General features: G+C 36.3%; 1 protein-coding gene and 1 long non-coding RNA gene across 2 annotated transcripts; one reads left to right on the top strand and one right to left on the bottom strand.

Annotated features, from left to right (window-relative positions):
• Positions 1-1,124: 1,124 nt before the first annotated feature.
• LOC114159834 (uncharacterized) lies at positions 1,125-1,584 on the bottom strand. The gene is made up of 2 exons (XR_003598666.1): positions 1,439-1,584; positions 1,125-1,240 (listed from the first exon to the last, which is right to left on the bottom strand). It is a non-coding gene; the product is annotated as an uncharacterized LOC114159834 (long non-coding RNA).
• A 1,180-nt stretch (positions 1,585-2,764) lies between these two features.
• On the top strand, positions 2,765-15,281 carry hsd3b7 (hydroxy-delta-5-steroid dehydrogenase, 3 beta- and steroid delta-isomerase). Its single transcript, XM_028042702.1, has 6 exons — positions 2,765-3,008; positions 5,305-5,460; positions 8,575-8,683; positions 11,795-11,894; positions 13,107-13,269; positions 14,360-15,281. Exons 1-6 carry the CDS (start codon positions 2,846-2,848, stop codon positions 14,770-14,772), a joined length of 1,104 nt encoding a protein of 367 aa, XP_027898503.1. The 5' UTR covers positions 2,765-2,845; the 3' UTR covers positions 14,773-15,281.
• Positions 15,282-15,587: the final 306 nt, after the last annotated feature.

Genomic DNA, 15,587 nt, shown 5'->3' with positions numbered 1-15,587 from the left:
GATTTTTGAGGTTGTAACCCGTCCTCTGACTCTAATTAGTTGGTAAACTATTCTGGAAGCGTTACATTCCCTTTTACGGTCGTATCCAGTTACTTTGAACCTTTATCCTCTTCTCAGATGACACAATAAAACCACATACCTTTGAACTCTCCTTCCTGACTCCAAATTATCTGTTGATAGTGTGTAAAGGCCTTGACTGAGTTCAGCTCAAGTTCAAGGACTCCATGTTAGCAAAGTACGGAAAGGGATTAGGGCCAACAAAAATCTAATTCTGACTTTATTTTCAAAATTCCGACTTTTTTTCTCAGAACTCCAACTTTAATCTTAGAATTTTTTTTTGATTCGTAGTTTTTCTCAGCTTTTTATAGAATTCTATGTTCTCAGATTTTTTTTTCCAGAATTCTCACTTATTTTCTCTGAATTTTTTCTTTTTCAAAATCCGACTTAAATCTAAGAATTCTTACTTACCTCAAATTTCTTACTTTTTCAGAATTCTTTATTTTTTCCTCAGAATTCTGATTATTTTCTCAGATTTTTTTTTTTTTAAGAATTCTGACTTTAATCTCAAGATTCTAATTCTGTCAATCTGTCAAAGTCCAAACAAAAACCCAAATACTCCTAGGTGTATGTCAACTATGTTGCTAGTATATTAAGTGTTTCCTCCTTGTTATACTTGTAAATTTTCACTTCATCCACACTGAACGCTTGTCCCAAATTTGTTTGGTAGATTTGAGTTTTCAGACTAAACAAATTAAACATTTCAAATTTCTGATTCTGATTTTTTTTCCCCTAAAAAGTCTGAATTCTGAGATTAAAGTCTGATTTTTTTTTCAGTGGCACTAATCTTGTTCCGTAGATTTGTCCCCCTAGTAAAATAAAGTAAGGCTGAGCAGTATCATCAGTAAAAGGAAACTGGGTGTGCTGGGTATTACTTCAGCTTTAAGATGTCGACTCACGTTGATCTTAAAATAGAATCCTAAATCTGTGTTTGCCTTCATCTGGAAAAAGCAGCTCATTGACTGGAACAGCTGCTCCCACCCAGCTACACACTTAAAAACAGCATCACCTTTATTTTGTAGGTCATGATGAAATGAACTTTATCACACTCTCTACTGGGAAGTTAAGCAATTCATGTCATCTTTACTAACTGGATTATTTAAGGCACTCCCCAAAGTGCCCTTCTGTTTGTCTTTGGTCTTAAGTCTTCATCGCAGTGGTTACCGTTGCTACTGAGTCATACCTGCAAAAACACAAAACCTTACCAATTTATACAGTTTATACGTTTTTGCTTTTGGACAATTGTTGCAGCTCATACGAATTTAAAAATATCTAAAACACAATTCTTATGAAACCTAAATTCACTGTAAAGAGTGAAAAATGTTTTTTTTTTTTTTTTAAATAAAGTAAAAAAGAAAACCTTTACCAAGGTGCTTCTTACCTTCACAGACTATGAAATGATTGCCTTCCTTCCAGTTGTGCACATGGTGACTAAAACGGTGTGTTTTGGTTACCGTTTCCTAGCAACAAGGAATTTGCTCGTCTCCTTGAGCCCAGTAGCGGTTCTCAACAGAAGGTTAATGGCATATTCTATCCCAGGTGTTCTAATATTAGAAACGCTAAATTTAAAAAAAAAAAAAAAAAAAACAGGAAACAAGAAAATGCCTGAGTTTGCAATAAAAACGTTCAAAACAGAGGAATTTAAAACTTGCCAGGATATCTGTCAATTGTTTTAGAGATAAAATATCAGAATAGAAATTAATTTTAATGTCTTTGTGCACAAATAAAGCACAACAAAATTTAAAATGATATAGCATAATCATTCTAGTGCTTAAACAAATGATAATTTTTGCTTGAAGCAGATATCTTGGGTATAGTACCAAAAATTTTTTACTTAAGTAAGAGTAGCAGAACTTTGACACATTTTTACTCAAGTAAAAGTAAAAGGTAACCATCCAAGAAATTCAGAGTAGAAAGTATTTGGTAAAAAGTAAAAAGTCTAGTCAAGAACTGAGTAGATGATCAATCATCTAATATTTAAAAATTACATAAACAGAGAGACCAAAATCTAAATTTAAGTGGACATTTTGGTATTTCAAGGACCAAAGTGACAATAATTCATGTAAGTAACAGAATATAAAAAGAAAACAAATTTTAATCAGTTTCTTTCAATAAAAAACTTAAGAATCTTTTACAAAAACTGCAGGTGTGTGTCTGGTGAATCTTTGGTTAAAACATGTTTATTTTTCATTCAGTTGGTAGAGGATCCAGAAATTTTACTCAAGTAAGAGCAGCATTACTTCATAATAAAATTACTCAAGCAAAAGTAAAGAGTACAGAGTGGTAAAAATACCACTAAAAGTTGTTTTTTTTCTGAACAGTTACTCAGGTAAATGTTAATGTTACTACCCACCTCTAAAAAGATAGTTTATGAGAGGAAAAGTTATGTTTACAAAGCAATGTCCTGTTGTATGATGAAAGTTATACATTCCCATCTTAATAAAAAAAAAAGTCTAGGCCACTCAAGGATTTAAGTGACACCCGGCGCCATATTGAATTTTTCAGATATCACTTAACTGTGAGTGTAGAGTGCAGGTTATGAAAGTCCAAAACACTGAAACCACTACGTTCATTGATCACAATATTCTTTCCAATAATATTAAGTAATTTCTACAGGTAAACAAAAAAAAAAGAAGCAATTTCTACACGTCATAGGAGCCGGTGTTTGGTCCCCTCACAAAAAGGGGCGGAGCTTGTCGCTCATATTCTAGGTGGCCTCCGCCGGCTGTCAGCTGTTATTCGTGCAGAAGCAGTGAGCGCTCACAGAAAGCTCAGTCTCTCCTGCACCATGGCAGAAAACAAGCGGACGCTCGTCTATTTGATCACCGGAGGCTGTGGTTTCCTCGGCAAGCATCTGCTCGATGTTTTGCTAGAGAAAGAGGAGAAGCTGGCGGAGGTGCGGGTGTTTGACAACCACACATATCCCGGGTTTCACGAACAGAGGAAGACAGGTGAGAACCGCGTCTTTTCGTTTCTTTCTGTCGCAGCGACGCTGTTTGAAACATTAGAGGTGCTTCGTTTTAGTCCTCTGGCTTTTACAATGTAGGATAATAACTGGATTGCGTTTAATGACTTAAGCAGGTTTGAAAATAAACATAATTCTGTACATTTAAATATCAAAAATGTTCAGTTAGTCGTTTGGTTTTCAGTTGAATACCCGCATTTTATTCAAAAGATACATTTATTGGTTTTTCTTGCGTGTTGGAATTAAATATAGCATAAATATCCCCCCTGTTTTAAAAGGTGCGCAGTGGGTTTTTTTTCTGCAGCTTCAACTTCCTTCCTATATAATATGCCAATTAATCTCTTATCTATGGGTTTCTGTCTGCTCGCATCATAGGCTTCATGAATAACCTCTGAGTAGCTGAATAAATGAACCATTCCGACCTTGTTTGGGTTTAGTCAGTCATTATGAAATGTGACTGAAGCGTGGTATGCTTTCTGAGTGTAATTCAATAATATGTGACTGATCAGCAGTTTTAGAAAAGCTTTGACGCCCTGTGCTGAGGCTGATGAGAAAGGAAAAATGAAATGTTGGCTTGTATGGTCAGCGTTTTAAAACTGGTCTGAACTGGTGAAACTAATGTAACTGATTCTCTGAGCCCAGGTTCAAAAGTCCAGTTCCTTTCTGGCTGTTTTGTGCTTGCGTTGGATTATATCAGCAATTCAAGGACGAGGCATGAGAGCAAAGATAAAGCAGAAGTTCAAGACCTTTCTTAAAATGATAACACACTTCTTCACTCCTACACTAAGTCTGGAAGATGAACCAAAACACAATACGTCTTAAAATAAACTCCAACCTCAGAATGCTTTTATTTATTTGAACATTATTTCATTAACTTTTAAACTATTCATTTGTTGTTGTTTTTTTTACACAGTATTTTGCATATGAAGCTAAATTTGGAGGCAGTGCACCATCAACAATCCTCCCATGTGAAACGTGGATGAACGGAACATGTGAAACATCAAGCAACAATATAAAAACAAAATCAATATAATAGTTTTTTTGTTTTTATTGCTTAAAAATGTTCGTTTATGTGAACATTGTCTTAACTTTTAAAAATATTTCACATGGGGAAATTGAATTTGGAGGCTATTTGTGCCATTAATAATAATCAATACAAGAAGAATTTTGAACTACAGCAACATTTAATTTCCCTTTGGGATCAATTAAGTATCTTTGAATTTGAATTTTGAATGAATAATCCTCATTTCCAGTCAAAAGAAAGAATAAGGTTTGCCTAAAATTACATAATAGTTTTTATTGCCTCTTTTGTCTGATATTTTCTCCGATTACGAATTCTTTACATTATTTGCACGTTTTTGTGACTTATTTACAGTCATACGTAAATAAATCTAATTTATTTAATGATTGTACATAATTACAAAAAGGTAAAGTGAAACATATTTAAGTTCCATTTATAATCAACATTTGTGAAGTTGGATCTTCTTGTGTAAAATATGTGCATTACCCCGTGAAAACTTCTGTAATCACAACACGAGGCTGATACGTTTTTACCGTTGAATAACGGCTTTTTGTATCCTAGCAACACAAAGCGGAAGACAAAACCGGATACGACTAAGCACTCTTCAAAATAAAACACGCCCTCTTTCCAAAATACGTTATTTCCGGCATGCATACAAATCTAGATTACCATCGGGTTTTATGTGAATTAAAAGCGAATGAAATTTAGTGTTAGCGTACATTTCTGTGACGTGTTTGACTGGACATGTTGCGGATTTCGGATTTATTAGTGTCGAAATTAATTAGCTTAGCGGCTAGCTTTAGCTTCCGGGGAACGTTTATGCTACATAGAAGAGACCTAGAAATGTACCTGTTGCGTAAAACAACTACAACTGATACTCAATGTTTACATCATTTATGATTTTACGTCATTTATTTCAACAGTACTAAGAGCAGATTGCGCAATAATGAACCTGTATTTGTCAGGTTTAGTTCATCAGATGGCCGTCATGTCTCATTCACATTTCTAAAGAAAAGAGCGGCTAATGTGATAGGAGAAGACGATTTTCCTCTTGAGCTGATAAGGAAACAATTACTGGAAAATGTGCAGTTGCAAGCAAGCAATTAAGGGAATTTTGTAACAAGTGTAGATAGTTTGCTAAGGAAGTATCCTTACCAAACTATCCATGTCTTTTTTCCCAATATCTCCTGAAGTTCTTTGGAAAACATTTTGTTTCCTTGCATGCAATAATGGGTGTATTTGCCTCCTGTTTCTTATCCAGATGAGGTGAAAGTGACTTTAATCCAAGGAGACATCACAGATTACAACAGCGTGTTGGAGGCCACCCGAGGGGTCGACGTTGTAATCCACTCTGCCAGCCTGGTGGATGTCTGGCACAAAATCCCAGCGTTCCTCATCTACTCCGTCAACGTTACAGGTATGTCCCGGAGGTGGCCGGATCTGATAAGAGGAAGAAAGGGAATGATTTCTGAGGAAATCCACACCTTTAGTGACAAAGGATGACACGGGATCAAAACGGAAACTATCAGGAAGTTGGATCACATATTTTTCCAGTTAGTTGGGATTTGTTTCTATACTGTAACCAGATTCCAGGAAAATATTTTTTTTGTTCTTCATAAAGTATTTGTCCTTTAGGAGAAAATAATTGCCATGTTTCAGAGGTGGGTAGAGTACTCAAAAATTGCACAAAATTAAAAATAGCACTACTTTAATATATATTTACTCAAGTGAAAGTAAAAAGCAACCATATGGGAAATTACCTTTGGTTAATTTCCCATATTGAAAATTAACCAAAGGAAATTTGGTTAATTCATTTAAATTGAGTAAATTCACTTGAAAACGGCTTCCCCCCCCCCAAAAAAGTTCAAGTAAATGTACGAGAGTAATAACTAGTTACTACTTGCCTCTACAAATGCTTTTGTTTTTCCGATGCACCTGTTTCTGAGGAAATACTTTTGCAAGTTCAGTTATGATGAAGTCCAATTTTAGCACATCATCAAAGGAAGTTGTGTTAAAGAGAAAACATTCAAAACATGCAATCACGCTTCATGACGATCAGGATTTCGAAACGCTCCTCTGCGGTTCATTGATTTTTTTCCACAACTGAAGCTGTAAGTTAGTTAGTAGTTAGTTGGTTAATTTAGTTGTATATATTGTTATTATTATTATTGTGTGCTTGCTTATTTTTTACTGTATATATTTGACCTCTTGCACGGGAGCTGCAATGGAAATTTTGTTGAATTCTGTTCAATGACAATAAATGCTATCTAATCTAATCTAATCTCTAATCTGTAACTGCTCGCTAGTAGCTTGGTGGTTTCTAATCTATGTGGCAAATTACTTCTTAGGAAACCACAAAAATTCTCTCTGCCCAAGCGCTTAAAATAAACAAACAAACAAAAAAGATCCTCCCAGATGTTTTTTGGCAATCGGTGAATAATTATTGGAGTCTGGATAATTCAAAAATCTTCCAAAAGTAACAGCACAAATCAGCAGGCACTGACCCAGCAAAGCCCAGCCCGTTACCTAGCAACCCCAGGAGAGACTAAAGTCTCACTATCTAAAAATAATTTTGCACAAAAAATGTAATGAACATGTTCTGTATAGCCTATAAACTTATCCTGACCTGTTCAAGGGAGCACAATGGGTCAACTTTAATGTTAAAAAGCTTCCAGCACAATAAATTTAGCAGCTTGGCTTCCTGAGCAGGGAGGGAACATTTACAGTCACAGAGCCACCATTGACAGGAACCAAGTCAACAGATTTACTCGGGTCTCAACACGTTGGAAAAAACAAAACAAAACAAGAAAACACCTGACATTGTGCTTCATGCTCCAAACTCCAACAACACTGTAGAACTTTACACCAATCCCAGACCAGAAAGTTGAATAAAAAGTTGAGAATTGCTGAATCGATTCAAAAAGTGCAAAAGACCATTTCTTAAATGGGATTTAAGCCCCATTAGGTTGATTCCCAAAGCGCCATTAACATAAATCATTGCACACAGAAGATTTAACTGTTGATTTGATTAGGTCGCTTAAGGGAAATGTGAAGCTGATGCATCTAGAAATACACAGAAGTTGTTTGTAGGAGAGTAATTGAAACTAGAAACAAACGTTTTCTAAAATTGTACAGTTTGTAATTTCTGTTTAATTTTCAATAAATCCCACGGAGTGACTCAGCTGCCTGTTTGTGTCCAACAATGTAGCACAAACACAATATTTAGTATCATTGTCAGCCTTATTTTTGAAAACACATTTCTGGGAATATCTTTGTGGCGGACGCACATAAATAGTCCACAAAAGCAGGATGGCTAAATTCATCCATCCAGGATGGCGTCTCATTCAAACACGAGGTGCCTCATTAATAAACAAAGAAATTGAATTCTATTGTTTGGTTTTTAGATTTATGCTTCTTGGTTGGACTCGGGCAACTGGGTTGGATCAGAAGGGAGTGATTCAACAAAATGGACAAAAGATGCTTTTGTTGTCTGTTAGCTGACTGGGCTTTATGAATCCCCCCTTTGCACAAAAACAGCAGAGCATAACACAACACAACAGATTCATCCTGAGTTGACTAATTCCCTAGATGACTGATTCCCTCATTCATGAATACCCAACGGTGAGGGTAGATTCTGCCTTAGTTTTGCTTTATTTCATTAAGCTAAGTGGCTCAACCTGGTTTCTCCTTCAGTTCTGATTTTAAAGAATGACAAACATTCAGAGAATCCCTCCTGGTTCCCCAGAGCTCCTGCTTCTGCAGCAAAGTTTTCCAGACTCTTGTTAACTATTTCCTTCTAACCTGAGAGATTAAATGTGTCTCTGGTTTTCAGATTCAAAAGTGCTGCGTTACCTTTAAATTCTTTGTCGTCTGGAGCTCTAAAAACCACATTGGCATCTTTTATTTTAGTGAGAAGGAAAAAAATGATTTCAGCTTAACAATAAATAACATATGGGTAATACATTGGATAGGATATTAAATAATTTCCCCGAACTGCACAGCATTTTCTTGGAATCAACTCACTCACTCAATCTTTGGTTACCTAGCAACCCAGTCATTCTTTGGTTACCTAGCAACGACCTGCTGAATAACTTGGTTGTGGAGAATAAAATAATGCTCTTTTTTTTTTAAATTAACTCTCCTATAAATTTTAATCTAGTCATCTGCCAAAGAAAATGTAAAATGTAACAGAGGAATCCGAGTCTAATGTTGCAAAATATCAGATAAGTAATAATAAATCTACAGTTTTTCAATGACACAATAAGAGGTTTCCTGTTTCCTGTTGTGGTTTTTTGTGTTTCTTTCCAACGGCTGTCTGGCTTCGATAATGGAGTCCAGATTTAGTTTGAACACAAAGGGGGGGGAAAGGCCTCCAGTCCACATGTGGGTCCCATACTGCAATTTAATCTGCTTTTAACATTCTCATCCGGGGAGAACAGACACACGAATTTATTTCAGTAAGCCTTTGTTTAATGTTGAGCGAAAGTTAAATGTTCTTGCTAAGTGGAGTTTGGCTGATTTTTGCCGTCAGGAACGGAGAACGTGATCCGAGCGTGCGTGGAATGTGGCGTCGAGCGCCTCGTCTACACCAGCAGCATGGAAGTGATTGGACCCAACGTGAACGGTGATCATTTCAAGAGGTAAACGTCATTCCTCATCATTAACAACTGTAAAAGTCCTCTTTGATGGCTCTCTCTCTTTTTTTTCTGCCATGTGTTTTCCACATGCCCTTAATTAAGATGTTGTCCGGACGCCTTCCCGTTTTCCTGGGAAAATAAAATGACAATTATGTAAATCATGAGGGAAGGACAGGATATGATTAAGACTGGGTGGATTCAAAACGATCATAACTCAAAGTATGAAAAATGTTCATCAGAAAGGCTGTGAATTTCATTTAGGGGTGTCCAAAGTGCGGCACCCCTAAGACCACAAAGAAATGTATTCTTTGTGGTCTTCAGAATGCATTTGTGGGGCCGCTGACTACAATTCAAGACTGCTGTAAATTTTTCCAAGCATTTGACGAGTTGTAGCTGAATATTTCTTGTTAATGAGAAAACCAGAGGACGTGTGTCAAAACTCGAGGGCCAAATCTGGCCCGCCAATGTCTGTCGCAATAACCAATAAATCAATTTATTACATGATAAATTAAAATGACCAGAATTTCTATTTGTATGATTTATAGTTTTTCTCTTCCCTCTCTTTCTACCAAAAACAAGACAACAAAAGTCATCATTCTGCGCCTTTTTTGCTTGGAGGACAGTTTTGTTTACACTTTGTAATTCATTTTATTTGTTGTTTTGTTTATTTATTTTGGATATTTAAAATATCTTACCTTTAAGAACATTCATAGTCTTGATGAAACCCAAAATGAAAATTTGTTAACCTAGGAGAGTTAACCCAAACGTTTTATTCAAATTGAAAAATACTTTATTAATCCCAGAGAGAAATTAAATATAAGAAATCATAAGCATTTTTTAATTTTAATAAGATAAAAGTGAAGATATTTTTAATCTTGCATGAATTTCAGATCAATTTTCTGCAGAAGTCACACCAACTAATTTCTTTAGCTAAAATGTTACATGTGTAGTTTATTGTTTTAGTTTGAAAATCAAGCATTTGAACTTTCTACTTTACAATTTTGGTGCCAAAAATATTTTTTTTAGGGGAGCAAATCCAAAAGAGACATGAACGCAGCAGTCTGTAATGTTGTGTATGATTGGCATTTAGCGTTACTGTACAGGCGCCGTCTGCAGCTTTGATTGCAGACATTCCTCGTCAGTCATGCTACAACAGTCTCATCTCTGTGTTAGTTATTATTATAAGCATTCCCATCAATTATCAGCTTCGGTTTATTTACAGCTCAACTCTGCTCCTTTGATTCTTGTTTTGACTACACATTTGGAGGGTGAATATTTAGTTCTGGGGTTGCTGTGACTAAATAACATGCTGCCTGCACATGTCGGCATTGTTTTAGGAAGAGACGTTCTCCACTGTGATTAGCCAGCCACAATAAGCATGCATGACAACAGGTCTGAGCTTCTGCGACGTCAAACCGTGTGATTAGTTTCCATCCTGCTTATTCTGGAATGAAAAGATGTGACACGTTGCAGATGAGATTTACTTGAAAAAGAGGGAATTCAAATCCGTACCATGTAAATATAGCTGCAAAATCTGACTCATGTTTGTTTTTTTTTTGTGCATTTTCAAAATGTGTTCTAAAAAAGGAATAATCTCACGAGTGTTTGGCTGTACTTCCTGTAAAGTTGCTATTTTTAAATGTTTTCAAACTCCTATAGCCAGCAAATTTAAACTACTGACAGGCCACAAAATGTATTAAAATAAAAATTCAAAAATTAGTTTGATTCTTTTATTTATTTATTTTTTTTAGTTTTAACTGCTCAACAATAATCAAAAATGTTTACAAAATCTGCGTATCGGTAAATATCCATGAGATAAAAATCAATTTCCAAAGTCTTTAACGTCATCAGTCGTTTTCTGTTTTGTTTTGCAAATATTTTACTATTGTTGACGTCTGGTTAGGGGCCAAACAAAATGATTTCTTGAAACGGCATTTTATCTTCCAGCAGTTAATTTAAAACTTAATCTTTCTGTGTTTAACATTTAGTCTGAAACATTTCCAGCAACAAAAGGCAACAGAGATCATTAAGATCTAAAGAAAACAAGAGGATTAGAGACACAGAAGCTTTGTTTTTTCTAAGTTAATCTTCCTTATTATTTTTCTTCGTTGCGGTCTTTTAAGTGAGTTAACTTCTGGATCAGACAGGTTTCTTGTTTTTCCTTCATGGTATGTTGATCTTTAAGGAAGTTTGGCTGCAGCAGGTGAGGTCATGACGTTAATGGTGACGGATCGCAGTCTCAAGATAAAACTCACTCAAAATATTTATAAAAAGCGGTGGATTACTTCAGTCCAAACTTGCTGCGGCAAACCTCTCCGCCTCGCATCCTGGCAGCATCACATCAGAGTTATTCAGCTTTTCCCCCTGATAGTTGCAACATTAAGTCATGGGGAAACAACAAGGCTTTGTTTGCCCTGGATGAGACGTGCGCTGATTCAGGGACGCAAACTCAGAGCGGGTCAAAGGGCAGAAACTCAGGATAAAAGTTCTGAAATGGGTTTTTAAACATGTCATCAATCTGTGAAAACTTTCGTTTTGACTCACCGCCGCTGAAGAATTTGCTTTAAATGAGTTCTTCTTATCCAGGCCAAGGGTCAAAGGAAGGAACTCTGTCTGCTCAACCAGCATGTTTCCATGAATATACAGTACAGACCAAAAGTTTGGACACACCTTCTAATTCAATGGGTTTTCTTTACTTTCATGACTATTTATAAGGCAAGAAATCCCACTTATTAACCTGACAGGGCAGGTTGACCTATGAAGTCAAAACCATTTCAGGTGACGACCTCTTGAAGCTCATCAAGAAAATGCAGAGTGTGTGAAAAGCAGTAATCACAGCAAAAGGTTGCTACTTTGAAGAAACTAGAATATAAGGGCTATTTTCAGTTGTTTTACACTTTTTTGTTTAGTGCATATTTCCACATGTGTTATTCATAGTTTTGATGCCTTCAGTGTGAATCTACAATGTCAATAGTCATGAAAATAAAGGAAACTCATTGGATTAAAAGGTGTGCCCAAACTGTTGGTCTGTACTGTACGTGCTACACTCGCCTGACATGTAAATTAAAAGGAGACGATTTGCAGAGTTTTAAATGTGTTTTTGTTTCTTTGCAGAGGAAATGAAGACACAAAATACGAAGTGAAGCACACCATGGCGTATCCCAAGAGTAAAGCAAAGGCGGAGAAAATTGTCTTGAAAGCTAACGGCAAAAAGGTAAGACTTTGTTTTCAGAGCTGGATGGTAACTAGTTACTAGTTACATTTACTTGAGTAACTTTTGGGTAACAAATTTACTTTTAGGGGTGTTTTTACTTTTACTTGAGTAAGATTTGTGAATTTTCCATCCACTGTGAGCAACTTCACTAAATGAAGAATAAAACATTTTAACCAAAAATTCACCAAAGACACACATCTGCAGTTTTTTAATTAGTTTTATATTGACAAAATGTAATCTTTTGCCTGATTTTGTAATTATTTATCTGAATTATTTTCATTTTTGATACTTTAAAATTCAAAAATTTCCACATAACTTTATATTTCAATGAGTTACTCGGTGCTTGAGTGATTTCTTGAACGGCTACTTTTTCGATTTGAGTAAAAATATGTTAAAGTAGTGCTGCTCTTACATGGATGTAATTTTTTTTAGTGCTCTGCTTGTTTTTTTGGAGAGCTTTCTTTTTGCCCTCCCTGCAGGGCGGGTGCATGAAAAACACATTTGAGCTGTTGAGGACGTGTTTATTCACTGTAATGTAATTATTTGAGATCATTTCTCCAAGTCCCTGCAAAACTGTAGGAGTAAAGTTTGCTTAAAACTAAAAACCATGCACAACAGTGGTTTATTTAATTACTGTCAAATGCCTGGTTGGGCTTCAGCTTGGAGAAATCCTTGTAGGGGGGTTTTCTTTGAGCTACTTCTTTGCCACAGAATGCTCCTCCACCTCCCTTGTTGCCTCACTGGGGTGTTATTTCTGCTTTATGCAATTCAAACCCAGTAATTTCCCCATCAGACCCAGTTAGGAATGTTTCTTTGTTGGGTTAAAGGGATCACAGTTTTCTAACGTGTTTGAACAATCAAGAATCAGCACACGGCTTCAGTTATTACAGCTAGAAACTCGATAAGGCGTGAAATGTGGGTGTAGTGAGGGGCTCAGACATAAAAATTCACATAAAGACGGTTACAAAGTTGGCCTTCTATCTTAAGAACATTTCTAGGATTAAAGGACTCAGCAAGATCTAGAGAAACTCATAAATGAACATACACATATTTGATGTGTGTTGATGATTTTAACGCTGGCAATTAAAAACAAGTAATGTCTGTTACTTGTTTTTAATTCTTGTCTATATGATGCTTTTATGTTTTCACAATGTAAAGCACTTTGTTGAAATATGCAATATGAATGAACTTGTTTGTTTGCATTCTGCGCAGCTAAAGAGTGGGAAGTGTTTGTACACCTGTTCGCTGAGACCCACGGGGATCTACGGCGAAGGCCACCAGCTGATGAGAGACTTCTACAACCTGGCTGCGGAAAGGGGAGGCCTGGTCATCGGGGGCGTCCCAGATCACATCGAACACGGCCGAGTCTACGCAGGTAGAAACCTACATTTCCAAAAACTACAATCTACTTTTTCTTTAGAAGAGTAGCTTACGTTTTCTTTTTTCTTTTAAACTGGTTCAGTGCATTTCAAGGTACAGCAACTTGCATTTGGGCCACAGCTAAAAGCAGAAGTAAATATAACTCCGGCACTTCCTCTGCATTTCTCAGAAGGTTAAGATGTTTGCACTTGATAATATTTACATCAAGATCAAGACTCTTAAGCAGCTGCTAGAAACGGATGTGTAAGGAAACAATTAAGGTGTAGTTCAACGTGAAGAGCAACTGTAGAAATATTTCACATAGTGGATGGCGGTCAAACTACAACACTAATACGTTCGATTGGAACAAATTTTTATCTAATAAACCATTAATCGACAATTAATTGTTTGCATCCATAGTTCGTTTTACGACCCACTGGGACCATTGTACGTAGATTAATAAAACCAAAACGGAGGAGTAAATTTCTGCCAAAATTTGAAATTGTCAGAACTTTTCTAGAAAAAAATTGGAAAAATCTGAGTTTCAAAAGCTGAAAATTCTTGACTTCTGAAATTCAGTTTTTCTAGAAAAATTTTGATGTTAATCTGAAATTTTATTTTAATAAAAAAAAATGTATTTAGTTTTTTGGGGGAAATTTACTCCTTTTATTCTATGTGTATTTTGAGCTCCTTTATGAAGAAAAATAGGATTAATATTTACATCTCTTGGTGTAAAGCACTTTGCTGTGCAAAGGTGGTAGAGAGGTACCTGAAAAGACTTGCAGCTGTAATTATAGTGAAATTTGGCTCTACAGTGTAGTGATTCAGCTAATTGCACACAACACTGTACTCTGAATTAACAGTTCAAAGGGAGAAACAATTTCAGGGTGGAGATTTTTCATGCTTTTGTCATTATCCAATTTTAGAATTAGTCAGGATAACCTTCCACACACGCCTACTTTTTATATCTGAAATGTTTTCTTATGATGTTTTGATCCTCTCAACCCTGTGGGTTTTTGGTGAAATGCATTCATTTCTCACATGACTGACTGTTTGAGAGACTTGAGAGAGCAGCTTGGTATTTACCCCTTTGTTTGTGTTGCCAGGTAATGTCGCCTGGATGCATGTACTCGCAGCTCGAGCCCTGAAGACGAATCCTGAGAAAGTTGGCGGTGAAGCTTTCTTCTGCTACGACGAGTCGCCCTACAAAAGCTACGAGGACTTCAACATGGAGTTGCTGTCCGAGTTCAACTTCCGTAAGGTCTGCATGCCGGGCATCGTCCTCTTTTTCCTGGCCATCCTGAATGACTTTCTGCGCTGGATACTGAGCCCGTTCTACAACTACACGCCGCTGCTGAACCGATACACGTTGGCGGTGGCCAGCACCACCTTCACGGTGCAAACGGACAAAGCGCAGAGGTATTTCCAGTACCAGCCCCTTTACGACTGGAATCAGTGTCTAGCGCGAACGCAGTCGTGGATCAGAACGTTCCCAACAGACAAATCAAAGGACAGCTAGCTTCACCTCAGCCACTACAAAGTCTTTTCACACGCTGCTATGAAAAGGAGCGGGATCCAGATCCAGAAGGACTTGTGTTTCTTGAAACACCCTGACCTGCGAAAACCTGCAGGTACATGCAGACGCTGATGAAGAGTGAAAATAAAATGTTAAATCACATCTTAATCACAAGACTACACCATTTCTGGCTTCTTCAGTAGTGTGGTGATCTATAATTAATATTTTACATGAATCCTTTCAGTCATTCAGTAACAGTGTCATTGCCTTACCTTCCAGAACTGTATGTTTGAGCTTTTCCCTTTAAAAATGTATTTTTATAACCGCAGTAATGCAGATTAGCGACGTAATTATTACCTGATTAATATATAAAACGCTGACTGGTGTCATTAAAAAGAAAGGCTGATGCTGTCTGAAAGTTGGACTGGATGGTCTGAACTTGTTAACTGCTGCATTTCAAAAGCAAATGCAGTACACTTTATGGTAAGCTATAAAAACATGTACCATTCAAATGACATTTCTTTTTGGTCTCCTTTATTCTTAGTTTATATGTTATGACCAAAAGAAAAAACAACCATTGTTTATTTTGTAAATGTGTAGTAAATATATTTTATTTAACATCATATTCAAAATTGTTTTTGTTTTAGTAATCTTTTTATAATTATAAATAAAGAGTAATTTATTCTTCATGTGCGCCATTGTTTTTAGTTTTTTTTCCAACTTTATGGATATTATTCATGGGTGGTTTTTGGTAAATAAAAACAGCGTTTTTATTTGTTCATTTCTTTGTTTTTTTTGTTTGTTTCTATGTCCCACAT

The sequence above is a fragment of the Xiphophorus couchianus genome, chromosome 16 (genome assembly GCF_001444195.1).
Source record: "Xiphophorus couchianus chromosome 16, X_couchianus-1.0, whole genome shotgun sequence".
Classification (NCBI taxonomy): domain Eukaryota; kingdom Metazoa; phylum Chordata; class Actinopteri; order Cyprinodontiformes; family Poeciliidae; genus Xiphophorus; species Xiphophorus couchianus.
This window is presented reverse-complemented; position numbering and strand designations above follow the sequence as displayed.

Excerpts from the sequence above, each read along its gene's own strand:
- hsd3b7 (XM_028042702.1), top strand. The coding sequence starts at position 2,846 with ATGGCAGAAAACAAGCGGACGCTCGTCTATTTGATCACCGGAGGCTGT. Across the intron at positions 5,461-8,574 it reads CTACTCCGTCAACGTTACAG|GAACGGAGAACGTGATCCGA; the intron begins GTATGTCCCGGA and ends TTTTGCCGTCAG. Across the intron at positions 11,895-13,106 it reads TGAAAGCTAACGGCAAAAAG|CTAAAGAGTGGGAAGTGTTT; the intron begins GTAAGACTTTGT and ends CATTCTGCGCAG.